The 27,821-nt window shown below is 37.2% G+C and overlaps 1 protein-coding gene across 6 annotated transcripts in view; it reads left to right on the top strand.

Annotated features, from left to right (window-relative positions):
- The window catches only part of EVC2 (EvC ciliary complex subunit 2), a 62,987-nt gene that overhangs the window by 12,351 nt on the left and 22,815 nt on the right, over positions 1 to 27,821 (top strand). For 4 of the 6 annotated variants that reach the window (XM_072927993.1, XM_072927996.1, XM_072927994.1 and 1 more), the window contains exons 5-13: positions 2,558 to 2,744; positions 4,399 to 4,508; positions 5,546 to 5,608; positions 9,481 to 9,615; positions 11,113 to 11,264; positions 20,520 to 20,844; positions 23,380 to 23,619; positions 25,027 to 25,202; positions 25,423 to 25,494. In XM_072927993.1, coding sequence (XP_072784094.1) covers positions 2,558 to 2,744; positions 4,399 to 4,508; positions 5,546 to 5,608; positions 9,481 to 9,615; positions 11,113 to 11,264; positions 20,520 to 20,844; positions 23,380 to 23,619; positions 25,027 to 25,202; positions 25,423 to 25,494 — 1,460 coding nt within the window. The remainder of the gene's footprint in view (positions 1 to 2,557; positions 2,745 to 4,398; positions 4,509 to 5,545; positions 5,609 to 9,480; positions 9,616 to 11,112; positions 11,265 to 20,519; positions 20,845 to 23,379; positions 23,620 to 25,026; positions 25,203 to 25,422; positions 25,495 to 27,821) is intronic. The other 2 variants (XM_030270727.4, XM_030270728.4) reach the window with 1 other exon arrangement.

Raw genomic sequence — 27,821 nt, forward strand, 5'->3', positions numbered from 1 at the left:
ACTATGCAATTATATGTGATTGTCTTTCACCTACAAATGGAGTTCACATTTAATTTTACTTGGCTTGCCTTGTCTTCTGCTTCAGTCGTATTTCAAGTGAACAAATGCTTTCATGCTAAGAGACAGACTGGCCATATGGTGCTCTTTAGCTGTTTTAAATAGAAAAAAGTGAATTTTGCACGTTTTCCTCCTCCTGCAATGAGTTGCTCCTCAGAGCATGGAGGTGTCTTATGTTTGCTTCTTGGAGTCAGGATATTTCCAGCATTTTAATCTAGAAATAGCCTTATTGAAACTGAGGTGTTCAAATTTTACCAGTGCTTCCTGCACCCACTGTCTTCCTTCTTTCCAGAAATGTGTTTCTTCAAGAGCTTCATTCCATAGTATGACGTTAACCTTTCTGTAACAGTACTTCACATTGACAATAATCCTTAGCAGAGTTGAAATAAATCTTTAAATTTAGTTGCTTGTCTTCTAACACTTTTACCTGTCTTGTTTCTTAATCTCCTAAGCGTTCATGCATTGGAGATTATCAATGATCCTATAATTTTTTTTTTCTCCATTATTTCCTGTTTCTAGTTGTTCTAAATTATTCCTAACAAGGATTCTCCATTCCTTTCAACTTCTATGGCAATTCCTTCCTTTTATCTTTTCACCCATTGTGTCCATGCTCTTGCTGTATTCTTTCATGCCACTCTCCTAGGTACCTGAAGTGAGATCTCTTGCAGAGGCTGATGACACACATGGGGCACTTCAGCAGCAGAGAGAAAATTGAGTAGATGCTTATGGCATCATCATTGACTGCCATTGGATTTGGTTCCTGTAGGTGCCTGGCAGCTTAACCATCTGCTCCAAAAGCCAGAAAAAACATCTTCAGGCAAATTAAAGGAGCAACTTAAAGATGACCAGTGGTCACTGATCACAGTGGCAGCACTGTGTAGAGGAATTCTTTCTAGGAGCAGTCAAACCATACCTGTTGCTTGATTCTCATCTGCTGATTTCAGGGGGAAAAGACTGAATTCTTTTAACCCCTTTGCAAATGCCGGTCAAAAATAAGAAATGAAAAACATGGATTTAATACTAATGAGAAATGGGATTTTGAGACTTTTTTCTTGTTTCGTTTTGATTTTGCTTTTTAAAGCAGGTATCTAGCCTTTATGATTGCACATGAAATGTTGAAAGGCATCTTGACTGCATCATGCCAGTTCAGAAACCAGGAGAGAGAAAATCTGACCAAAATATAACACATTTTTAATACTTGATGATTTTAACTCTCAGAAGTTGGGGTATAACTCATGATATACAAGCATATGATATTGGTGATGGTTTCCTCAGAAAGATAACTAAGCCTGTTTTTATACATGTAATCATATATACATTTTTATCCATTGCTTGCAGCTTCTAGTACAATAAATATTTAGGAATTTTTTCCCTTAATTTATGAAACTGTCATCTGGTTCTATGCTGAATTAGTATGAAATGCAGAGATGAGTGCACAATAGCTACTTGTATTGAACCCTATTGATACCATGAACTCTGGTGTGATTTCTGAAGTCTATCACAATTCATATTTTTAGAACTCGTTTTTCATGAGGACTGCTTTAGAATTTTATATTTGCTGGTGTCCAGATACAGTGTAGGCATTTCCTTGAAAGGAAGATCTAAAAAGAGAAAGGTTTGACCTGAATCATAATTCTGTCAGTTAAAGGACTATTGATTTAGTGTCATTATTTGAAACCTCATAAATCATCATGAATATACTATAGATCACTATATTATTATAGATCCTATAAAGATATAGACAATTCTGGTTTAATATGAATTACAGAGGAAGGCAGTTTGGAAGGTGAGAGGTCAGTAAGCAACCCTGTGCTCAGAATAATTTCATTTAGAGGGTATAATTGCTCAATGAGACTTAAAGGCTTAATGGAATAAATAAATGAAATCACATGAGGGCATGTTGCTGGAGATTGGTTATTAGTGTATGACCATCACTGCTGATTGGAAGCAGAGCCATGAAGTCCCAGGTTCACTGGTGGCTCCATCTGCCCTCAAGTAGGAAGGGCAAGCCCAGACAGCTGGCATCCTTCAGAGAATGGGGTTGCTATGAAAGAAAGGAAAATAGAAACCAAAACTGCGTGGAGAGAATTACTTTGTAGCGAGGAAGCTTGCAAAAGAAACATCCTTGTGGTACAAAGGTACAAATTTAAGAATTTTCCAAACTCTGGTTATAAAGTTATGATCCAGTTTTGTGTTGTATGCAGTATCACGGGGATATTCAGGATTTGATAAAGCTTCTGGTCCTGTATGAGCTGAGTTTCTACATTCTGGCTTTCTGCCACTGTCTCCAAGCAACAGCTTGACATACCAAGGCCTAAAGTCTCACTGGGAGTGTGAGATCAAAATGAGTGGAGTTTCATTTGGAGATCACTCAGAATACCTTCAGAAGATAAGTTTACACTTATTATGAAGTTTTATTTGTAATCAGGGCTATGAATTTTGCTGTTAAGATGCACATATAGCCGCCTTGCACTGTTAATACTAATATTTCTGATTTCAGGTGGATGTTGAACATGACCCTCAAACTGCATACATTACACTTGTGATTAATAACACCAACACATTGCTCTCAACAAACATCACAGATCTTATCCTCATGGACAACATCACTGGTCTAGATGTTAAAAAAAACAGTGGGAATAAGACCACAGATGGCATACAGATTTACAGGAAAAGTTTCTTGCAAGGTAACAAAATCTGCAGTAAAATATCCCTCATAACACATGTCAAAGTGCATCTGTTAAAATCCCATTATTTATGTATTTATGTATTTGTGTATTTATGTATTTATGCATTTGTTTATTTATTTATTTATAGTGGTGTACATTATTTGATTATCAGTTAATACAACTGAAGAAGTTTGGGAAAGGTTTTTGCCTGCAGTTTCCAAGTCTGTCAGCTCCCTGTTAACTGTTTTGGCTTCCATCTTTGAACTGCTTCCAGTCTTCCAGGCATAGAACTGAGCCTCCTTTACTTTGTAAAAGTTGCCATCAAAAATGATAATCTTTCACAATTGTATTTGTTCATTGTGGGTATTTTTTAAAATTTCTGAAAAAGGCATTTTAATTGTATTTTGAGGCTTCTTTAGCCAAGTATAGCAGCTCAGCTTGCTGAGGTGTTGAGGTGCATTGGAATTAAAAAAGTCCACACAATCAGAAATGAGGCAGCTCTTCTCAGTATGTGTTCTCTCCAAACTGAAAAAATTACAAAGTCAAAGCAAGTAATAAAGAAATAAACTTCCAGATGTGAAGTCAGTTTGTTCCTTTTCTAATTGGTAGCAGTTCAGTCAGTACGCATGCATTAAACTTTATCTTTCTTGATTTCTTCATCTCCTTTTTCCTAATCACAAGCATGTCAAAAATGAGCAGCTTGCTTTTGGAAGTCACGACATTTCTTCAGGAGCTTCCGAAGGGTTCACTGATTCTTGTTTGTGATGGAAGTTATCTCTGATTATAATAGTTTTATGGTGGAAGATTTCCACATAGAAAAGGGAAATAAGTAGGCCTGGGGCCGCTGTCTGATTGCAGTTGGATAGCCAAACTCTATTTCTGTTAACTGCAGTGTAAGCAATGGTTGCAGGACTGGTGTTTTTGGAAATGTCAAGGAATTGCTGGCTTTCCACAGAGATTTCCTGGAAGCAATTATCCCTGAGAAAGAATAGAAAAATGGCTTTCATATCTGATCTAGTAAACCAAGTTGGAGCTGCTACATAATTTATTTATAATTACTGAGTCTGGAGTTGAAGCTGGCTTTTCCAGGCAAATCAGTGTGAAAAATACTGAAGTGGAAGAAAATGCAGCAGACCAGATTTCTGCATCGTTTGAGGTTTGGTCATTACTATATTAATCCTGAAATCAGCCCATACCTTGCCTCTGGGACAGAAAGGCTCTATCTGTCATGCTCATTGTTGACCATAATAATTTTCCCTACTTTAGTGCATTGTGAATCAAAATTCACCTGAATTCTGTCAGATTTCTCTTTGGTTTCAACAAGGGGAGAATCAGCAAGTTAGTAGTTAAAATATAGGCAGTCCATTTTATAATAAAAATATTTTAAAATAATATCATGTGATTTCTGGTATCAAGAAATAATGCTTTTGGGTAGGTCGGGGCACCATTTAATGCAGTTTCCAGATCCTGGGCTGAATTTGCTTGAATTCTAAGAGGGAGTAGATATGAAGGATGTTGCTGAACTCAAGTGCCCATTAACTGTCTACTCTGGATGTGTGGCATCTGCTATGTCAGAAAGGAAAAGCTCCAGTGTTGTCCCAAGCCTTCCCCAGGGATCTTTAAGAAATTTTCATGGAAGAAAGCAAATCTATCCATATCCCTGTTTTAATAGGTGGAGAACACTTTGCAATCAACTACTCTGCGCTTCTTGATGCAGAAGAAATGTGGCATGGCAGGGTCTTGACACTGCCTGTGAAGCTAACTTTCAAGAGTTCATCACAGGTATTTTATTCACTATTTTATTCTGCTCTTCACAAGTTTTGTAAAAAACCAGTCTCCAGGGTGGTTCTTGCCTGCCTAAACAATGAGTTCATCATGTAATTAAATGGAACTTGTAGGCTCTCTGATTGATTACCATGAATTTATTAATGCATGAATTATTCTTCATAGCTTAATGCGTCCTATACCTCCTTAAGTAAAGTATTTTTGTGTGTTGTCTTGTAGCTTTTCTTTATACCTTTCATATTTCTCTCCAGTTTATTGATCTGTTTTGGAAATAAGTGTCCCACATACATGTGTATTCCTGAAGCCTAAGCAAGATTGAAAGTTTTGCCATATTTTCATAATAAAATAATTTATTTTAGCTGAAAAGCAAGTTGCAGCAGAGAAAAAACCTCATTGCTCATAAGAAAGACACCTTTTAGTAAAAGAGTTTTCTGTGTCTGAAGGATTTCTTAGAGAAGCTGAGAAATCTCCATCCTTGCTGATTTTGAGAAGTCTGTTGCATCAGGCTCTGAAACAGCTGGTTCTAATGCTGGACTTAGCCTGGCTTTGAGTAGGAGACAGGACAAGTGGTTTCTGCCAAAGTAAAATTTTTCAACTCTTAAATATGGCTTGATGGTTTTTCTGTGGTTTTCATAATTACGTGTAATTATAACCTGCAGATGTATTTCCATTTCACTTGCCTTTCTCCTTGGTTTTGGAGAAAAAGGTGTTCCATGTGTATGGGAGTGGTACTAGAGCAGTGGAGAGGAAAATTTAAAAAACAGGGCACAGTGAAAGCAGAGATTTATGTACTGACTATGGCTCCTGATTGGTGTATTGGTGCAAAATGTAATGCTTTGTACATTGGGATATGGGGAGTGAATCCCACAGAGCAGCTGCTTCCATGTCTTTTAGTGTTACCCCTAAGGACACTGCATATTCCTATCAGTTTTATTTCAGCTTTAAGCTAAATTAATTTAGATTAGCTATACTAATCTTAGATTAGTGGATTCTGCTTTTTTTTTAATACAGGTAATTTTTTGTATCTCTCTCAGAATAAAACACATCTTGTATCATTGACAGCATCACTTACCATAACGGAAGAAGAAAAGACCAAGGTAAATTCTATGACTTGGTATTATATTGACTCTCCTGCTTATACTTCTGGACAATCTAAAGTAAATCCTAGGAGCTAAGGATGTCCTTGTGTACTTGTGTCTCATCACTCAGCTATTGGCCAGTAATCATACACAGGTTCTGCCTTCTCAGATTTTAATAGGAAGAAAACTGGACTCAACATAAAGGGTCTTTTTTTGTCTTAAACCAGCAATGTTTAGTATGGAAAATATAAAAATGCCATTATGCTCCTTGCCATGTTCTTTCATTTGAAGAATTGTCCAGGCATAGGAAACTGTGATGAGGATTATGCTCACCTGCTGCTGTGCCTAAGCACCATGAAAAAGCTTTTTGTTTTTCCAGAAGGGTAAAAGTATCCTCCACCCATTGAGGAAAGGCTTTTGTATGATGCTGATACTCAAGCCTGACAAATAAAACTGTGGAATGAGTGGCATAGTTTATGCTTCCTTTCATTTTTTAAACTAGTCATTCTTCCATTATGACTTTCTGTTCTTGGCTTCTGAAGTAATTCTGAAATGTAGTTTTTAACAGGCCAAATAAACCTTCAAAATAACACTGATTGCAGGACTATTATTCTTTTAGATAGTTTTTTTATTAAAAAACTCTCTACTTCATCCATCAGTTTCATTGCTAGAGTAATCCCTTCACCAAACTTGTTTGTTTCCCCCAGCCCCTCATAAATTTGATGGGCTGCTGTTGCAAGGGGTTGTTTTTAAAGAAGCTGTGGCTTGGTTGGCAAGAATACTGGGATTATTTGTGTCCAGGCAGAAGCAAACAATTTGTTTCACCATGGAACATTTTGCCATGGCTGTGCATGTGGATAGGGCTTGCGTGGATAGGGCTTGCCTGGATAGGTCCTGAGGACTAGACCACTCATTCCTTCCATGGACCTGTCCCATGAGTTTCTTTCTGCCTTTAGAATAAGGAATCTGCTTGGAGATCAGGCACAGGGCCTCTTGTTTCAGTATTCTCTTCTGCTGGGATTCTACCTTCTCAGCTTTTATTATTGTAATAGATAACATATCCAGATGTGGCTTTGTGGTAATTGAAGATCAAATGCCCATTCTGTTAAAATGAAAGCCATTATTATACACAATATAAACTAAAACTATACATAAGATAGAGAACTCATTGTCCCTGGATAAAGATCTAGTAATATTTAAAAGGATTGGACATTTGTATTGCTAACAATTACAAATGGACTTGCCATAAATCTCTTTTTTGGGAACTCTTAGAGGTGTAAACCATGAAGTAGCTGACTGGTTAGAAACATAACCTCATTAATGTTTTTTGTAGAATTTGGTGTGAATTGATTTGCAGCAGTTGCTGATGTCTTCAGCCAAGACTGAAAGCTAAATTGGTCTCAATTGACCATGAAAATTTCTGCAATCTGCTATTTCACATAAAACCTTTTTATTGTGCTTATTATTTTTTCCAATTTGAACTTGATAGTTAAGGCCTCAAAAATTATTGTGAACTGTTTCATGGGTAGGTAAAATTAGCTCAGCTGCATTTGAATTTAGTAAATGTACAGGTTTGTAACTAAAATGTGTGGTAAGGATGTGTGGAAAATACCATAAATTTTTGAAAAATAAAGCTTAGAAATTATTTAACACATCGTGTTTCACATGCATAATATTTGACTTCAGGCTGTGGCCAAGCATAAAGTGTTTTGGAATGAAAACAGTTTGTGCAAGGAAATTAGGATTAGCTGGAGAAGGTGTGATGTATTTTATTTCATTCATATTGTCAGCTGTCATAAAAGCTCTCCATCTCAGATTTATTTATTAAAAATAATTATTTAAGCCTTTTCATGGATATATTGAAGCTAATGCGCATATGTGACTAAGTGGACAGTATTTGGGAATGACAAGTGAAGAATTAATTATGTAGTCATGGCAGTGTCATGCTATGTTGGTCCCATCAGCTTTTACATGATTTGCTTGAACACTTAGATACTATTGTGTTCTTTAAAGTTTCACAAACCCTGTGGATTTCTCTTCTGTGCTACTGGAAGAAAGTGCTTGGTTGCTTGGAACCAAGGTAATTTTGTGGGTTATGAAAAAAATATGAGTACTGCTCAGGTGAGTGTCCGTGCCAGATGTCATCCCACAGCGCTTCAGGGCCTGTCAGTAATTTGTATCTCTGCCCTTGGCTGGGGGAGTTTGATGCTGAATGCGACAGTGGTGAAAAGGGAAGTTCTCCCATCTAAGCCTGTTGCATGGGAGAGATGCTAGTAATTCCTTTACAATGATTTTTATGAGGTTTGCTTCCCTCAGTATCATGCAAAGCAGTGGGAGCATATCAGTTCTTGGAAGAAACTTGGGCCTGTAATGCCTCTTCCCACTGGTTAGCTTAAGGAATAGCTTTTGGAGCCTGTTGATGTGTCCATGGTTTGAAGGTCAATCTGCAGGGCCAGCACTGATCTTGACTTGAGCCTGGGCTCTGGCACCTCCCCTGCACCGTCTGCTGTGGTGCTTTGAGATGGCATTAAGCACCTGCTGTGTTCTGCTTGGACTGACAGCCCCAGTGACATGGACTGTCCTTCCAGAGCCCATTTTCTTTAAGTATAAAAGCACAGACAAAACTGCCTGCCCTCATGCAGACTGAGTGTCCCACCGTGGGTCTCACCTGTTGCTTAGAAAGCACAGAGTCATTCTGTCGTTCTGTAGACAGTGCTCTTTCTTCACCAAAAGAAAAAAGAAAAGCAGCTTCTTAAGCAGCTTCTTTCCAGCTTCACTGAATCCATAGACTAGCCAGATCCTTGCTTTCCCCAGAAACCTAGAGAGATCCTTAAATTTCACAGAGTACATGGAAATTAAACAAATGAAGTGAGTTTGGACAAAATGATGAAGTGATTTCAAAGCAGCTTTTTTCCCTAAGTATTATCTATGGCATCTCCTGTTCCCTGAAAGTGGAGAGATCTCAGAGTCCTGATGTGACAGAGATGTTAAATTGCTGTAAATTATTTTCAAACTGTGGGCCATGTTTGTGTATTGTTTCCTGTGCAGAATTACCTTTGACTCTGTGGAATGCTGTTAGGTTTCTGCTCCAAGAAAAAGCCAAACCCAGTTTGCAAGCAGCATGTTAATTATTTACAGTTCCTAGCCCAAACAGAATGATCAGTGGTGAAACATTATACTAATAGCTGTGCTATGTTTTTCATTGAAAGGTCTCATAGAGCTAAACGAACACTGAATTAACTTTTGCTACCTAAAGTATGAAGTAAAAAATTAAGTTTTAATGCAAGTCAGTTTAAAGATTAAGTTAAGAGCTAAAGTGAAAGGTCTACAAAGGTGATACTGGCTTATGGTTCCATTGCTCCTGCCAGCCTTTTCTGACTCAGGCTCATGGAGAAGATGCAAGGTTGCACACAGATTGGGTGATGTCAGTTGCATGTTTATTCTGAACTCACTTTGTTACTTTCTCCCTGTGGTGTTCACTCAGTTTCATTGATTCAAGAAATGGCCATTAATTACAGTAGCCAACATCTGACTGACTTTCCAGAGCCTATGAGCAGCATCAAATGCCAGCAATTTTAATGAGGCTTCTTAGAAGAGTGGCAACTTTGGAAAATAGTCTATTAAGTACAGGGGGCCCAAAAGTCGCAGCAAAAAAATCAGTCTGTGGAGTTCACTTGCTTGAATTTGAAACCTATTGAAAATACTCAATTGTTTGAAAATATTCATCAAGATGTAGTAATAACAAAGTGCAGAGAAATCCTGAAGTTGTGTGAAGCCATTTAAAAATAATTTACAGTTTGCTTACAGTTACGGTCTTTGAATTACAGTTATGATCTGATCTTTATATATATATTAAAGTAACATTTTTTTTAATGATCTTTTAATTTCAGATTTTATACAGCCATGCCATCAGTGCTTCAGCATTCTTCATTGCTTTTTTCATTTCCCTTGTGTTGACATGTGCTGTCTTTTTCATCATTTACCGAACCCAAGTATTAAAATGGAGTTTCTGTAGTAAAAACCAGGTGAGTTGTACTGTCTGTCAGGGTAGGTTATTTATTTTTTTCACTGATCATATGTGATGATATAAGTTGTTAACTAAGATTGTCTGAAGAGTTTTTGAAGATGAATAAAAAGACACCAAGTGATGGATTTGGCTCACAGGTAATGTAATCTCTACATCCTCTAAACTTTAGTGCAGTCAGATTTAGAGGTGAGTGTAAGAATGATACCCTGATCAAAAAAACTGCTGTCAGTACCTGGATATTGACTCTAGATCAGAGGGGGGATTACTTTTTCCTGTTCATTTCTTTCCATATTCCTCTCTTCCTCCCCTCCTTCCCTCAGAATTAGAAGCAGGATGTCTCTGGATTATGAGAAGTTGACAAGGGAGTAGACAATTTATCTTGAACACAGCAAATTGGGTGCAAATTTTTTTTTCTGATTTTCAGGAATAGGGATTTGAATTTTGGTCTTTGTTTCTTCGATATGCAATAATATCTTCAGTGATTAAGCAAAACAGATAGGATTGAGAATGAAGTATTTTCATTGATCTGGGCCGGTTTGAAGTATTTCAGTATATATTGCACGAGAGAAAGAAAATACAGAATCTGAAGTTGGTGCAATTCCAGCCATTCCTTCTATTAATTATTTTTATATTTATGTAAAGTATAACAACTTCATTGGGAGGGATTATGAGAAGTTGCAACTTTGGAAAATAGTCTATTAAGTATAGGGGGACCAAAAGTCCTTAGTAAGAATATTACAGTGATTGGAGCTGTTCTAAGAGAGGTATGCTGAGAGCTTTGAACCCCTTGTCTGCCAAACAGGTGGTGGATCTCTCATCCATCTGGTTTGACCAGAGTAGCTCACAAATCACTTAAGCCTTTCTGCTGCTGTAAATTACACCATCAGTAACTTTTATTTATTTTAGGTCTGAAGAAATAATCTCTTTAAATGAAAAGGATGTGACTTGTGTCTTTTTACAAATGAAATAGTGATAATGAATTAGTAAAAAAGGTCCAGCTTGGTCTAGCATCAGATAGTTGTAGTGGGGTTTTTACAAAATATTATTAGCCCTCTGTCTGAAGCCTCTGGGAACTGAGTCACTTCCATCATGGATAGGATTAGTTTTTCCATGTTGTTCAACTAATAATATTGTAATGGTAACATATGTAATTTGTATGCCATGGCAATTTTTAAAAAAATTATCTAGAAATTTTGAAGTGAAAGACAACTTCCTAGATGACTTTCACAAGTGTTCCATATTCTCCATTTCTTAATCTGTATTCCACATCAGTTATATACTAAAAAAGATCAGTCTGAAATAAAAGTAGTATATTTGATTTCAGATACATATCTGAATTGCACAATCTCTTTCTACTCTTTCCAGCTTTACAGTTTGATGATAAGTAGGAGCTTTCTCACCCAGAGTTAAAATGCAATAAAATTAGATCAAACACTCATTATACATTTTTTTTTATAATCTAAAGTTTGCTTCTTTTTCTCCCTGTTTTTTTTAGGAGATACAGCCTGCTCTCAGCCAAAATCACAAACTGGAGCATTCTCAATTTAATTCAGGTGAACTCTTTAGTGAAGATATAATTATGAACGACCAAATCATTGATATTCTGTCCTTTGAAGAACCTGGGATCATGCGTCAGGCTTTAGAAGAGTAAGAATTCACTGCTATTACATCACATTTATTATTTTTATCATCAGCCAAACCTTTGAATATATTTTGAGTATCTCATCTTTATTGTTTTTTTTTTACAGTGTTTGCTTACACATATTAGTGCACTACCTTAAGTTACTGAATGTTTTAGACAATCATCTATGGGAAGGGAAAGCCATCATATTTCATATTGATTCACTTACAGAAGTCACAACACCATCTAGAAACATTCAAGTTTTCCAGTGCAGCCTTGCTTTGTCTCTCTGTGGTTCATGACATGAAGGGAAACTTCTTGGTGTGCAAGAAAATACTGAAACATTGTATTCTACTATTGCTTAACACATTCTGCTTTCAGAAGGGTGGCTTTTGTCCTAGAAAAGAGAGCCCCTGATGAATGCCAGCATTACTGTTCAGCAGTATATTTTGAAAACAGCTGGATCAGAGTCTAAGGTGTGACAGTTTGTAGTGCTGCCAGAAAGATACCATGTACCTGTGATTTGTGTCATCACTTGCTAGAGCGCAGAAACACTCCTGATACTGTTGAAAGGCTTTTTGACAGAAACATGCCACTGTTAAAGCTCATCTGTTCTTCAGCTGAATTTTACAAAGGTCTTATGTGAGGATGAGCAGATGGTATTTATCCAGTCTTACCATTACCTCCTGGTAAGTGAGGTTAAAGGCAGTATTGTGCAACTATAAAATCTGTAGAAGCTGAAAAGTTACAGACCATGTATGGAGTTTTCTTTCTTTAAGGGTAACTAAGCATTATTTTTCTGCCTTTCCTTGATAATTGAGAACTTAGCTCTATAAATTGCACATTGCTCCTTGCTTTTATAACTGTATAGCAACTCAGGATTTGAGAAGGCTTATCCTGAAAATAATTTTGTTGATATTTAGAAGAATAGGATCAAACATTTTTTTAAACTCACTTTAGTATTAATTTATATCAGGGATAGTTAGTATCTAGCAAGATTGAAAAAATTGCTGGACTATTTTCAGATGGATTAGAAAATATTCTTGCAACATTTGGAAAGGTTTATTTTTGTATTCATATCTTTGTTTGAATATGTGTCCAGGGGGTAAAGTTTTTGATGTTTTTATGAAGTTAGTGCATATGTCTCTTGCTTCCTTTTCTTTCCTCAGTGTCTGTTTTGTTTACCTCTGAAGAGGTAAGCATTGCAGTGAATAAATTACATGGCCGTTAGTCAACCCTCACTAACCTGCTTCACCTTCTAAGCTATCTTTTCCTTTTCCAGGGTGAGGATTGTAGATAGACCACAAAGGTATCCAGAGTTACACTGATTCCTGCTATGAAAGATGCTTGAAAGGGTGATAGGTATTTCAGCCAGCCAACATCATCTTCCTTGTATAATAGCTTGCTAGTTCTTTCTGCCTCTTTTGGTGCAGGTATGTTTCGTTTTTGTCAACGTGACACACATACAAGCTTGGCAGCATAATTGATAGCATCCTTTTCATTGCACTGTCATGGCTGGAATAATTCTTGTCTTTCAGATACAAATGAGGAAAAAAACTCTGAAAAGTAAGAGCCACATGTTTTCTTCTTTGCAACATAGAGCTGTTCTGTCTTTTAAGAAGTGACAGTGCCACATAATTTAGGAGATACATCAGGAGCGTGTGTTCAATATTTATGGACCAGGACAGCTTTGGAGTGTAGACAGTTTGCAGTGTCAGGAGGATTGGCTAGAGAACAAAACATACTTTTAATGTTTCATAAGGAAGCTTCTTGGTTACTCATTTTGTGAATTTTTTCTTAATAAGTCATATTCTTGATGTACATTATGCAGCAAAATAGCTTGGCTTTTATTCTCAGTATGTTCCTTGCTGTGTGTATTACTGAATATTGGCTTCTAGGAGTGAATACTAATGAGGGGAAGATACATGATTTGGATATTTGATGTGCACACTAAAAGATCATGTTCCAAAATGTTGTGGGTCTCTTTTTCTATATGTCTGCAGGAGAATATGAAGAAAGCTGAGCAATTTGGGTTTGTGTCCAATGTGATGGAGCCTGACCATTCTCATAGTCTCAAAAGATACAGATGTGTTAAAGAGAACTTAATTTCTGTAAATGGTTTTCCACTACTACACCTTTTCTTTTTAACCTACATTTTGTACAGCTATGCTTCCTTGAGTTTGTCAAAGCTTTAGCTGAATTTGCACCTGATTGCTGATACACAATACATACTACCAATTATTTTAGTAAATCAATATTTGTTTATTGAAGGCTGATTTTTTTCCTGTGGTAGAGGACACTGAGGCCAATGTACTAGAGAACAGGATCAAACTGTCTCCAAAATGCCTTGACAGAAAAATAAAAACGATTTACCATGATCTTAGAAGTTCACTTTTAAAATCTAAATTTCTTGCTGTCAGTTTGGTTTGCTGTAGGGCAAATGTTCTATTTTTTTTTTTAACCCTGAATTTAAGTGGAAAGTAAGAATCAAAGAATCATAGAATCTTAAGAGATTGGAAGGGTCCTTAGAGATCCCCTAGTCCCAAGTCCCAGCCTGCCCACCACAAGCAAAGACACCTCCCACCAGACCATGTTGCTTAAGGCCTTACCCACCCTGGCTGTGAACACTGCCAGGGATGGGGAATAAATGATGATGTTGTCATAGCACCTAGACTTGACTATTCCTACACAGAAAAGGGTGAGAAATAGTTACATGGTTAGTACAAAAAAAATATAAGGAGCTAAATTTTTGTTTTTCATAACTTGGAAAGAATGTAATTAAAAGTTTAGAATTTTTGAAGGGAGAGCATATTCAGTACTCTCTTTTTGTGGAATGTGTATTATGCAGGAATATAACTAAATAGTAATCACGTTGATGTAAGATGCAGTGAATGCTCACAGTATGAACTCCAAACTCTGCATTTGTGGTTCTGTGTTATGAATGCTGCTAGAAACTTCACAAGAGTGTAAACTATGCTTTTTTTTTTTTTAATTGGAGATCAACTGCTTAATATATGATAGGAGCCTGTAAGACTGGGGAGATGAAGAAAACAAGTAATTTAAAAGTAATAAATACATCTCTTTCTTCATCTTAAAAATGCTGCTTTTCTTTGATGTTGGCTAACTATGAAGTTTTTAGAATTGTAAGGGTCATTTCTACTGTCTACCTGGAACAATTTATCTCATCCGGAAGAGAGTCTTCTTTTGAGAGTTGTGCTGTTCCTGAGGCTTTATTCCATATAATTTTTTATGAAGATTGATATGTCATTTCTGTCATCTGAATACTCACCCTGCATGGAGAGATGAGAAGAATCTGAGGAGATCATAGCAGAGTTGGAAGCTCCTCAGGCATTAATGCATAATGCATATAGCAATAATGGTTATTTATTATTTTGTTAGTATCCAGTTGGTGTTTTTGAAATCAGTGGTGAAATGTGTGATGACTTCACCAGAAGCAGAATTGGAATCTTTCATACACTCTTTTTGCATAGTTGCTTTTCTGAGCAAAAGAGTGAAATAACCATTTTCTGAACTGTGTTGCAACAGCAGTATTGCAAGTAGATGTATTTTTAAAATTTATTTTCTGAAGACCACTGATTTGTCATATTTCTTATTTTCTAGAAGCAACGCAGAGGTTCTCAGTCTCTTAAATGCTATATTTTAAAAATGTTTTCTGAACAGATAATTGTAAAAATTGAAATACTCTCTTTATATTGCTGTGGAGAATTAGAGGAATTTGATAGGTGGAACTGCTGCCAGAGCTAATGCTTAGACTTTCTATCAGGTTTTCATGAATCTTTGTTTTCTGAAGAGTTTCTGGTCTCTCAGCTCAAATTTTCATCTTTTTCATTTTTTTATTTAATTATTATTTCTTGGCTATATATCAGAAATCCTGTTTTTGGTTTTGTCAGCATTCTGACTTCTGGAAAGCTAAACTTAACCTGTGACTCATCCACGTGAAAGCATCCTTAGTCCTCATGTACCTTTCTTAGCAATTTCATTTACTGATGTTTGTATTCTCTGTAGGCTGCTGTGTGAGCTGTGCTGAGTTCACGCTTGGCTGTATAAGTGCCACAGGACTGATGGATGAACTCCCCCAGTGCAGAGCTGGCTGCAGGCCAGTACAGCTACTGGTGTATCACAGAATATCTTCAGGCCTGTGCTGACACAGCCTGGCAGCAGGCAGGGACCCGGGAAAGGCAACACATCCCACTCTGGCACAGGAGTGCCAGAAGAATTTGGGCAGTCAGTGGCTGTGGGTGGGTGTTCAGACCTCATGCCATTGCCTCTGCTTCTACTTGACTACAGTTTGAGTTTCCTGCAGAGGTTTGTGCTGCAGCTGTGTGAATCACAGCCCTGAAGTCTTTACAGCCTCTGTTGAGACTGGACCCATCAAAAGAGCATGGAATGCTAAGGAAGGAAAAAAGGAGGGAGGTGTTGGAGGGAGGAAGGTATGGGGCTGCACAGAGGGGTCACATTGACATGGTACTTTAAACCACCAACAAAACACAACAAACTAAACAGACAAAAACCCAAAAGACAACCCAGCTTACTGATGCTGTATTACTAACCCTTCAATAAATGGATAATTTGTGAAACAAACCACATCAGCAGCTTTTGAAGATCTCTAAAGCCCATTACACTCAAATTGGCTTTCTTTGTTGACTATGACTAAAGCCAGCACTTCAGGAACTGTTTTCTTTGCGATTTTTCTTGTCTGACTCTTTCTCCATCTTCACTCCTCTGAAGTATGACAAGGCAACATGGACCATAATGTCTGGATGTTGTCCTCACATTTCCTTCCTCACTGCAGCTGTCCCATTGTCACTGTGCCCGTGGGTACAGGACAAGTGCTGCTCTGGATGTAACTGGGGTGGGGTGCTGGTCTGTCTGTCTGTCCTTCCCTCTTTCCGTTCTCCTCCCTGTCAGGAGTTCGTGCAGGTGCTGTGCCTTGGGACTCTGAGTCACTGCTGAAGTGGAAACAGTGGAGACAAAGTGTCCACAAATGGCTCTAAATTACTTAGTTACATGCTTTTCAGGAGCTTTGAGCTGTATTTGAAGCAATACTTTTACAGAAACAGCTACCACGGAGCTCCAGTCTCCTCTGGATACTTTTGTACTTTTGTAATACATGTGCTACTAATTGACTTCCATTGGCAGAGGAGAGATGAGCCTTCTGAGAATGACAGGCTTTTTTTTTTTTTTTTTAATGAGAAAATGTCATTGAAGGGGAATTTGTTTAATTCTTCTCTCCCTTATAGAATTCAGAAAGTTGTGTCACAATAGTTTCTTATCTTTATCAATTCAGAATTAGTTTTTAAAATATGTTTGAAAGCCATTAATTATTTTTAGGACGGTTAAATTCAGCAGCTCTTAGTTCTCCTGTTCAAAAATTCCCTCTGTAGGCCTGTAATTTGAATAATAAGACTTAAAGACACAATTACTTGGTCATTAATGAGAGGTTTCCATTTTTTGTAGTGCGTTGTGTTTTGATCTGTCTTTTTTTGAATTAACTATAGTTAGTTTCCTGACCTCAGCTGCTTTCCTGTATTATTTCATTAGGTCTGTGGAGGACATCAGTTGCTCAGGCACTCTTTGTGCTTCTCTGTGTTTGGCGTCTGGGATTCTCCTCTTCCAGATCTCTCTAACAGATTTTTAAAACCTCTTTCTCTTCAAGTGAGTGAAAAAGCTTTACATTTGCTGTTTGAAGTTTCATTTTCTATGTGTCTGTTCAGCTTTCCTTCCCCTACCCTTTTGTGCCACCTGCCTTCTGTACTGTCCTCAGCCTTCCTCTGCATGCTTTGTCCAACAAAAGCTTTCATCTTTTTCATCAATAGGTTGCCATCAGCTACCTGTACTTCATTAGCTTTCATGTTTCTATGCTGCTGAATATGCTCAGGAAGTGAGGCAAGACCTTTTAAACATCAATTACTGTAACAAGCAGAGTGCAGAGCATTTAAAGCAAATTATTAAATGTACTTTGGCTTGAGGAGACAGTGTCAGGCTAGAATTTTTTTTCCCTATGTGACGTGAAACATTTAATGTGGTTGATTGTAAACAGTGTTCTTCTGAGGGACTTGAATGAAACCAAATGAAAGCATTCAGTTTATTATATGTGCAGGATTCCTGTTTTACTGACTGTTGGTGTGATGCAGCATGCTAGAGGTACCCTCAACCTCTCTGTTTTGAGTAAAGAGCTTGAAGCAAGGTTTCTGATCTGTGTGATGAGCTTGTCTCATTTCTGCTGGCTGCTGTATGAAGATCACAGACCAGAAGTAGAGCACATCAGATGGAAGGGAGCTTTCAAGTTTTCACAGCCACAACCTTTCTTCAGCTGCTGCTGCCAAAAGGTGATGGTGTGGCCGCTATCTTAAAAGATGTGACCTGGGAGAGCTATGGCTTGTAATTCCTTTTCTCTCTGCTATTACCCTTGACTTGGTGGAACAGTTCATAAACTTCTCTTCCATTGCCTTCTTCACCAATGTGCTGTCAGGAAAATGAAGAGTGTGAGCTGCAGGTTAAATGCACCTGAGATCCTAGGAGCTTCAGTATTCTCTTTCTGACACAGCAGCATCAGGTGATGGTTACCATTGCTCCTCCTGCATTTTGCATCATGTGGAGTTACTGGGGTACTGTAGTTCTCCTTGAGGATGAAAAGGTGCACGGGAATCTTTTTGGAAATGGAATCAGGTTGAGTCTGTAATGACTTGCAGCAAGTAGGAAGATATGCTGTGGGAAGACTGAGGGAGAGATAATAGGAAATGTTCTGATGGTGTTTCCTTTGGGTTTTCATTCTTGGGAGCACTGATGAAGAAGAGTAGAAAAGTAACAGGGAGGTGGATAAGGATTAGCTTTAATCTTCTTTGAAGCGTGCTTTTAAAAACGCCTGTACTTGTGATAAGGAATAAATTATGTGTTATGGATTATGTAGAAATATGGTAGAACTGTGAAGTGTTGCTTTCCAAGGAGAGAGATGAGGAATTCAGTCTTTCACATCTCAGTAAGAAAGGGTTAGTAGGTGCTGAGGCAACCATCTATCATTGCATGCTTAAAGAATAGGAAAATAATGGCTAAGGAACTTGTTGTTCCAGCAGACAGAGAGAGTTGAAAGTTGTAACTAATAAAATTCTGAGGATGAGGCATTCTTTGAAAAAATTACCTAGTGGAACAATTGATTAAAATGTTTAGTTGTTAGGAGATGCTTGAAAGCCAGGATGTTTCTCACAGAAGACACATATGCTTCAATTAAATTAGAACTGCTGAACTTAAAGCAGGAAGTAAAACAAAAATAAATTTGGTGGCTTGGATTTTACAGGCTCGTAATGAATTCATGAAGCTGTGAAGGAAGGCCTCCTACCACTGCCTCACAGTCATTAGAGAAATATTATAGCAAAAAGTTCCCATTCTCTGATTCCTTGTTTTTATTTAAGCGCATTTACACAACTCTGGAACACTTCTTTTTTTCAAGTTGTCACAAACAGCTTGATAATAGCTGGCTGTGTCAGCAAAAGTCCTGAGACTGTAAGCAAAATGACTTAAGAGAAAACACACATCTGTATCTGCTGTGTTGCTTCAGCATCCTGTTATCTTGATCCTGCCATCACCTGCCCTCTTTCCTGCAGCAAGAAGGACTCTCTCCAGGGATCAGTGCCCTGAGGTACTTCACCATGAATGCAGGTGAAATGTTACCCAAGAAAGCTGTGTACCTCCAGCTGCAGTGTCCATCTGTAGACAGGACAGAGAAGCGGGATGCTTGTGTTGCCTTGGTGATATTATAGCAAATATTAGCTCTTACAGGATCTTCAGATTACTGTGAGAAATGTTTCAGGCTCATAGTACTTCAATTGCAGGAATTTCTGTTCCTGTATATAAGGAAGAGGGGATAAAATGGAGGAGGTTTAGTAGGTGCAGCCAGCCCTGCAGCAGATTGCCATGATGAGTACAGCCATCACCAGTGTGTTTCTGTGGTTTCAGGAAATTACAACAGAAGATCAGTCTGTGGTAGATGATTACATTTCAAAGCTAGTCTCCCAAATACTCCAAGTATTTGAGTCACTGTAAGAAAACAATTCTATCCCATCAGTTTCAGGATGGGGAGAATATATCTCTTGTGCTGTCAGGGAGGCAGTCATGGTATATCAGTGTTTTACTTTTAATTAAACTTTACTTGCTTTCATAAAGAATGGAAAGTTTGACAAAAAAAGGAAAATGCTTCTAGATTTGCATGTCTTCATTGATACGATTCTGAATGCAGTATAATTCCACTCTCTTGCAAGTCTTACCAAGATCTTTGCTATGGATTTGTAATTTATTCTGAGATTTTTTGTAGAAAAATTAGACCAATAATTTAGTGTAAGCAAAAAAAAAAGAGAATGGGTTTAGGTTCCTGAAAGTATGTTTTTTAGGTCACAAAGAAATTTGTGTATACATGGTCCACACACAGAAGTATACAGCGTTGCATATTCATGTCATTTGACGTGCAGGAACAAAAACCACTGAATTTTCCAGTGTGGAATTGAGTTCAAGTGTAGTTACGTTGTATATGAAATTAGAATAATTATAATTCCAATTTAATTCTACAGATAAATGAGAATGTATTTATATGCAACATAACATACTGCATTTTCTAAAAGCTCTTGTATTTCCATCTGGTTTTAATCTCTTTCTAGAACTCTGTTAATGTTCATGAGAGACAGATACCAGCTATTTTATTTATATCAGCATGAAACTGAAAGTGTCCCCTCATCCCTGCAGAGAAGGGAGTTCACCAGCCAAGAATATGAAACAGTGATGTATCAATCTAGATGGGTCAGTGAGTTTAGAACTGTTTTACAAAGTCAGTAAAATTTATAGTCTATTCAGGTGCTGGTGTGCTTCCCAATAGAGGGAGTGAGTTGGGTTTTTTGTTTGTTGTTTTTTTTTTTTTCCTTGGTGGGTGGTGTCAGACATTTCTACTGGCTTTTATCTGTGGGAATGTTTTGAGTATCAGTAAAGATTTTTTTTTTTTTTTTCTGTCAGAAATGGAAGTGTAGACATACTTCATTAAAGTTGCTGTAGTAGAAGTTGACTCACCCGGTTGTTTAATGAATGATTACTATCATGATTGATAAACTCATATACTGTGATATTCCTGCAGATCTCTGACTTCCATTTCATTACCCAGTATTGAATGAAGCTAGATGCAATCTAGAGATTGAATGCTCCAGATACAAAGATCTTGTTTTCTGACAGAAATTTTCCATAATCTGCGATTTCTGACAATCCTGATTACCTTTGTGCAGTTTGGAGGTTGCCAGCCTGACACGAGCAGATGCTGATCTGGAGGCCAATCGAACACAGATCTGTAAAGAAGTGATTGCTATGATGTTGAAAAACATGGTCTTAAATCACAACCTCTTTCCTCACGTGGAGAAGAAGATAAGTTCAGTTTTCAGAAAGCAGTTTCTTGCAATGGAGGAAGAGATTCAAGAGGAATATGAAAGGAAGATGGTGGCTTTAACAGCTGAATGTAATCTGGAAACTAGGAAGACAATGGAGGCTCAATGCCAAAAAGCACGAGCTGTAAATGAAGAGGCTGAGGAATTAATGAAGAAAATTAATGAAAAGGTAAATCTGGTTTTAAATCAAGATATTTTACATCATATATAGTTTTATGGAGATTGTTTCTCTTTTAGATTAGAACAGCTTAGTTATCCTCCTACAAGAGTAAATATCTACAATTAAATGTGTTCAAAAATTCGGATGTCATGATTAGGGTAGTTGTTATTAAGAAATTGCATTTAATTCACCAGAAAATGAATCCTTCTCTAGAGAATATATGACATCTGAAGACAAAGGGTTGTGACTACCCTGTTTGTTTTGGAATTTTTTTTATTATCACTTATACTATTGCAAAGTGGTGTATTTTTATTTACTGTATTTTACTGCAGCACTTTCTGAGATTTCAGACACTGTGTGAAGTATTTTGCACATTCAGAGCATCATAAACCTTACAGTCTAGGTAAAAAAGCTTCCAATATTTATGTTCTATTTTTGAAGAAAATTAGAATATAAGCACAACCAGGGGCTGATTTGCCTCTGGAAAGAGTGAAGGCAAGCAGAACAATCCGTATTTTAGACAGAGCAAGGAGTGGACTTCTCTCAGAAATAGCCTCTGTGATAGATAAATAAACAACTGAAGTCAGAGTATGATTCTTTACAATGCTCAAGTCTTCCATGTCTTTTTTTGAGTATATTTAATGTTTACAATAAAACTGATTTCCCCCACCCTTTTTCTTTATTATTATTTTTAACAACTTCCTGTGGCTTGGAAGGATGCTGGTAAGTTTTGAATATTTCATCTGTGTAAGCTTAAAATGCTAAAATGCCCCAAGTTGTTGTTTCATGTTTGATAAGAGGGTGACTTGGTGGGAACAAATAGTGCAGTTTGTTACTTACTAGTGGGGTTTTTCTTCTGGACCACAAGTGGTATTTGAATATCTCATACCCCTTAATTGTTTTGAGTCAATTCATGATTAAAATTTTGACACAAGAAGTTTTTTTTTTGCAGAGTGTGACCCATTAAAGGTACTCCAGTACGTTGAGGCTCTCAGGAAGAGCTTTGTTTTATCAGGCTGTTGCATAGAGAAAATTAATACCACAAGGCTAATGAGACAGTAGAATTTCTTTAATGTTTCCTGGTGGATTTTAAATTGTGACTCTTTGTAGCTTTCCATACCTGTAGGATGTGCCTATCCTGAACTAGAGGTGCTAGAAACGCAAGAGGTGGGAAGGAAGAGATACTTGTGGACACCTTCTTAAAGAGGAGGTGGACTGTACTCTGCAGGAGACTTTCTCCTTTCTGTTGGATATAGAAGGAGTCTAGACCTCACTAGGTCCTGCCTTGGCAGAGAGAGGGGCCTGAACCTCAGTGTGTGAACCCACACTAAATATACTCTCAGCAAAGTGGCTTTGCTTTGTAAAGAATATATTGGTGTTGGGTCAGTCTGATTTGTACTGAAAATCCTGAATAGAAGGAGTCAAGCAAGCAATTAAGGCCAGTCCAGTACCTGTCCTGATCCATTTACCACATCCTATCTTTGCTGTTGCTGTTGACTGTTCTGTCTGTAGATGGACCTGGTTTTACACTTGTCACAGCACGTGGTCCAGAAGGACATTCTGGAGCATGAGGGTTGGCTCACAGCCATTTTCCTGGGCAGCAGGTGTACTGACACCCAAGGGATGGCAGTGGAAAACAACTAGAGCAATAATCTCCTGCCCTTCTCAGCCAAAACATAGAATTTCTATTCCTTTTTGATTAATTGTTTGCTGCCTGCAGTGTATCTCTTAGGAATGAGAAGTGAAGTGTGGAGGGCAGCTCTCCTCAAGATAATTGGTATGAAATTTAGAACAAGATGACGTTGTGACTGTTGGGTAGCTCTGGAGGAATAAGGAGCATTCTGTGCTCTGTGAGACATGTGTGTTTTGATTCTATAATGACTTTTTGCCATCTGAGATTAAAACTATGAATATGCAAGTCTTACTAGAGAACTAAGAGGAAGCATTTCTGGCCAAGAAGCTTTTAAAGTAATTGCCATTTAGTTCTACTCCATGTAAATGTAAATCTAAAACAATGCTTTTGGATTAATTTGTAGAAACTGATAGTTAAAGTAGGTCACCAATAATAAAAAATTTCTCAAGATTTTTTAGTAGAATGATGTTTTGTTCTAATTTATGTTGGTTTTAAAATTATGCTTATTACTATTTAATTGGTATGTGTTGTATGAATATGAGTCTTTTTAATTTTAATAGGACTTCAGGATTGATGAAACCTAAAATATTAATTTCATATATAGTCTTTGTGTTGAATTTCATGGGGTGTTATATAATTTATGTTATCTAAGATTTGTGAATTCTAAAATGATTTTATTATGCCTTGGAAATGGTATCTGGATTAGAGACTGGCAACTGTACAACACTGCCATCCAAATAGGTGAAAAGTATGTAAAGGGTACACTGATTCAATATTAGCCTTTACTTAAACCTGAAATGACAGTAACTAAAGTATTTATAAAATTTATATGAGCTAGTAGCACTGATACTTTAAAATATTTTGAATTCTGAAAATCACTTCTGATGCATTTATTTCTTTATTCTCTGCAGCCTGCTATAGAATACAGAAGTCTTCTGGACAAACTTCACAGACTGGAGCAGGACTGCCTGAAGAGGTTCCTTTTTGTAAAGCAGGAGGAATATTTTGCAAAGGCTTATAGAGAGCTGGCTGTTACCCAAAGAAAGGAGCTCCATACTATCTTTTTTACACAGATAATAAATGCCACTTCAAGGGGAGAACTGAAGGTGGAAGCAGCTAAAACATTAGTGGAAGGTTACTCTAAAATACAGGTAACAGGATGTTATCTCCATTCCTAACCTAAAGACAGAATACAAACCTGCAGTAACTTTTGAGAAATGTTTTGGGATTAATGTTATCACTTTCATAACGAACTTTCTTAGAAAGTACTTTAAAAAATTATAATGCATTCATTATGCACATCTGGGCATCTACAACTGTATATTGAGGTATGCGCATATGTTCAAAACACCCTGGGCATCAAGTGCTCTTATATACTTCAGAGGATGTACTGAGCTCCCCAGTCCAAATGCATAGATTATTGCAATTGGGGTGTGGCTGAAGTACTATGATTATGTCTTTAGAGGGGTTGCATATCTCTAGGTTATATGATCAATGGTGCTGATGTTCAGGACATAAGTTTTCTTTCAATTCACGTTTTAAACTTCTTGCAACAGAATAGCTTGAGCTGTTTCCTCATAGCTTGCTTTTTTTGTTTGGTTGGTTTTTCTTCCATTTTTGTTGAAAGCTAGTGCTTTGGATTACAGCAGTTCTGAGAATTTTTCTTCTGGCCACCTCTTGAGGACAAGTATGATTGTTGTAGTCCTGCAGGTTGAGGTGGGAGGTCGAAAAGCAACATCTGGAAAGTAGGTGTCAGAGCATGTAAGGCCCACTCCTAAAACCTGATGCTCAACCTTGTCTACAGAAGCTGCACGTGGGCCACTGTCAGAGGGAGATGCAGCAAGCACTTTGTGCAGAAGATAGTTAAGCAGCCTGGTCAAAGAAGTGAAAAAAGGTTTGACTGTGTTTTGGCTGCTCAGACATGGGTCATGTAACTAGCAGACCTTGTCTTGGCTATTTATGCTAGCAGAATGTCTGCTATAGAGCACTGTGTGCCTAACTCGGATCTCTGCCCAGACTCATCTGTAGGTATCTAAACCCTTCCTGTTTGCCACTGTTGGAAGGGGGAGCTTCTAAGCCAAGATGTGTGCAGTGGGCTTGGCTTTCCCTCTGCTGTACTCAATATACATGGAAGAGTTGGCTTTGAAGCCAGCTCATAGACACCTTTACAAATGTGACCCTTTATTACATTGTAAAGATCAGTTCTGTTAACACTAGTAGGGTTGCATGTAATGTGTATGTAATTGTGAATATCTGATCAAATGACCTGTTAACTCAGGGCACAGACGTGCACTAACTGTTCAGGAAAGTACACACAGTATTGAGATTATAAGGCCAAAAACTCTCCACATAATTTATTTTGTCTTGTTGAAATAACCATAATAATTTGATGAGATCATTAGAATTAAGTTGATACAAGCTTATTGTTTTATACTTGTAGGAGTTTTTTTAACTTTGTCCTATTAACGAAGAAATCTGACCTGATACTCACAGGTGTTAGCCAAAATCAGCATTACATCTAATTAAATGTTCACATTTGTTCACATTCTTTCCTGTAGGGTGACATTGAAGATCTAATGGATTTTTTGCAAGCTTGCAAGAAATATCATCTGGGTAAAAGATTTTCTTACAGAGAGTATCTTATAAGTAAGATACAGTCAATGGATTCTCATGTCTCTGCTCTTATAAATGCTGCAGCAACCCAGATAACAAGTCTCATTAACAAGACAGAAAGGTAAAGAACTCAACTCTTTCCTTGTCAGCCATTTGACTACGTTGTCTCGCAGACAATAGACTCTTCAAAAGTCTTTTTTCTGTTACCTAGAAGGAGAGTTGCATAAAAATGTTATCTTTTAGTTAATTCTAAGAAAATGTTTTGTAACTGATTGACTTGGTTAGTTAAATCCCAGCCGGTGTTAAGGTGAGGTTTTCTTGTCTGTGTCCACTTTCTACAGCACAGGATGCATTGCTGGAAACATATGCTTGTACCTGTTTGTAATTCTGAATTCAGTGGAAACCAGACTCATGTAAGATTTTCAATGTCTTTAAACATCCACTATTTGTGTAAATACTTATTCATGTGAAAACTAATGCCAAAGTTCATTGCAGCATGTACCAATGAAGACCATTTGTCTACATGCTTTATGCACAAATATCTTCATTTAACAGAAAAGAACAATTTTGATTCACTTGTGATTGAATGTGTTAGAAGAGCTGGACATATAGTTTATTTTTTTTTAAATTGGAAATTATTAATATTTTCTAAAAAAAAAATAGATTAAGCTTATAAATAATTTAACTGGAGGAGTTTGACTAGTAGAGAATACACTTGTTGCAGGAATGAAAGGCAAATGTCAGGGAAGTAAAAAGTAGTCCTGGAAATGGACTGTTGTAATACATGAATTCAGTTTATTTGGGATATCATAGCAGACCCAGGCTGACTGAGTACTCTGTGATAGGATACTCGGAATTGAGGTAGAGAGGTAGAAATGGTGACTCAGCAGACACACAGGGACGTAGTTATTTAGAATTGTGTGGCTGTGAGGAGCACTAAGAGAGACATGGTGCTGCCACCCAGGAACTGTTTAGTTTGGCATATGGAGAGATTACTGAGGAGTCTGCCAGCTCCTCAGCAGCAAAAGATGTCAGTGTACAGGAAAACAACCTAGCACTGCTGCTGTTGGTCCTGTGAATGCTGCTTTATTTGTTTATTTGAGATGTCTGAATTGATGTCAGTCACTGACAATATGTGAAATGTACATTAAGACAACTAGAGGGACGCTGATCTTTATGGTGTGTTTTTTCTTCCACAGTGTTAACTTAATTTAAAAGTAAGTTCATATTAGGAAGCAGGAAGTCTGTTACAAGCTACCAAAGATTGCATCTGTTGATGTGGTGAAATAATTTATCAGGATGTTTAGGTATCTTTTCCTTGCTTTTCTTTTTGATTGTTCTGTGTTCTGTCTCATTGGAATCATATCCTAAGTTTAGCTAGAATTACTCTGAATTTAGCCCCCAGATTCATTGTTTGGAGAGAGCTTCTTTCAGTAGTTTTGCGCTGTTTTGGTAAGGCCTGCAGCTGTGTGGCTCAAAGACAAAAATGTCCTGGAATAGGAAATACAATTCAGACATGCCTTCACAGAGAGTTCCCTTCCATCAGTTCATGTTTCTCTTTGGAATTGTATTATTAGGTCTGAGATGTTTTCACAGATGATGTGGTTATGTGAAAAGCCTTTGTGAGAACCTCACTGTGTGACCATTGCAGTGAACAACTGGGACTTCTCGAGCTGGAAGAATCAGTTTCACCCATTGTTTAATGCCTATTATTGCACCTAACAGTCACAAAACAAATCAACTGTAAAACAGAAAGGAAAGGCATAATGTTAGTTAATCAAAGACCTCATGGATCTCATCCCCAAAAATGTATAAAATGTATTTAAAAAATCTTCCAAAATCCCCCAAACTTCCAAAAGCAGCAAGTATTATTACAAAAATTAAAAATTAATTTTTCTAGCACTCTCCTATTAAACATTCAGAGTATGCATTGGCTGGTTGTCTGTGGACAAAGGACACGTGCCAATAGTTAGAGATATCATTTTTAGAAAAGCAATCCCATTTGGCTTTCTGGGCCTAGAACTAGTTATTGTCCTGTAACTTTCCACACCTGCTGCTGCAGTAATTCCTCTCAGACAAATGTTGGCCAAACTCTAATAATATATTCTTTAGGTGGTGTTATTATAAAACTCCAGAATGTAGTATCTCAGTTTATTTGCTGCTGTTTTATTTTCTACAGGCAAACTGAAATAGCATAGTATAACTCATGAGAAATGTATAATTGCATAACATAGGCTTGTATTTCAGTTTCTAACTAGAAAGTGATTTTGGGAATGTTTACAAATTGGATCACTAAGATTGGAGCATCAAGAGCAGTCCAGTCTGAGTGGTACTGTAAATTTGTAACCATGGTATCCTCTTATTGTTCACTATACCATTGAATCTTCTTGCTAAATACAGATACAGCTCTGTCTTAATCTATTTTGTCCACTTTACAATAGAGTGCCTTAAACTTACTGTTATAAATGGAATTCTAAAATACAAAACTTAAATGGAGAAGAGAAAAAAAGATATAGATTAGATATACCACAAATAGATGCAGTGATAAACCAGCAGATAGATATTGAGGGAAGAAGTCTTCTAAAAATGAAGCTTTAATAGTATGTTTAAAATTTATCAAATAGCAAGGCAGTTTCAAATTAACATGAAAAGGATTCTGTGTGGCTAGAAATGAATGTTATAAAAAGAAAAATAAACCCAGACCAGTTCTAGGGACGGCTGTGAACATTTTAAATAAAAT

Source organism: Taeniopygia guttata, chromosome 4, assembly GCF_048771995.1.
Source record: "Taeniopygia guttata chromosome 4, bTaeGut7.mat, whole genome shotgun sequence".
Taxonomy (NCBI): domain Eukaryota; kingdom Metazoa; phylum Chordata; class Aves; order Passeriformes; family Estrildidae; genus Taeniopygia; species Taeniopygia guttata.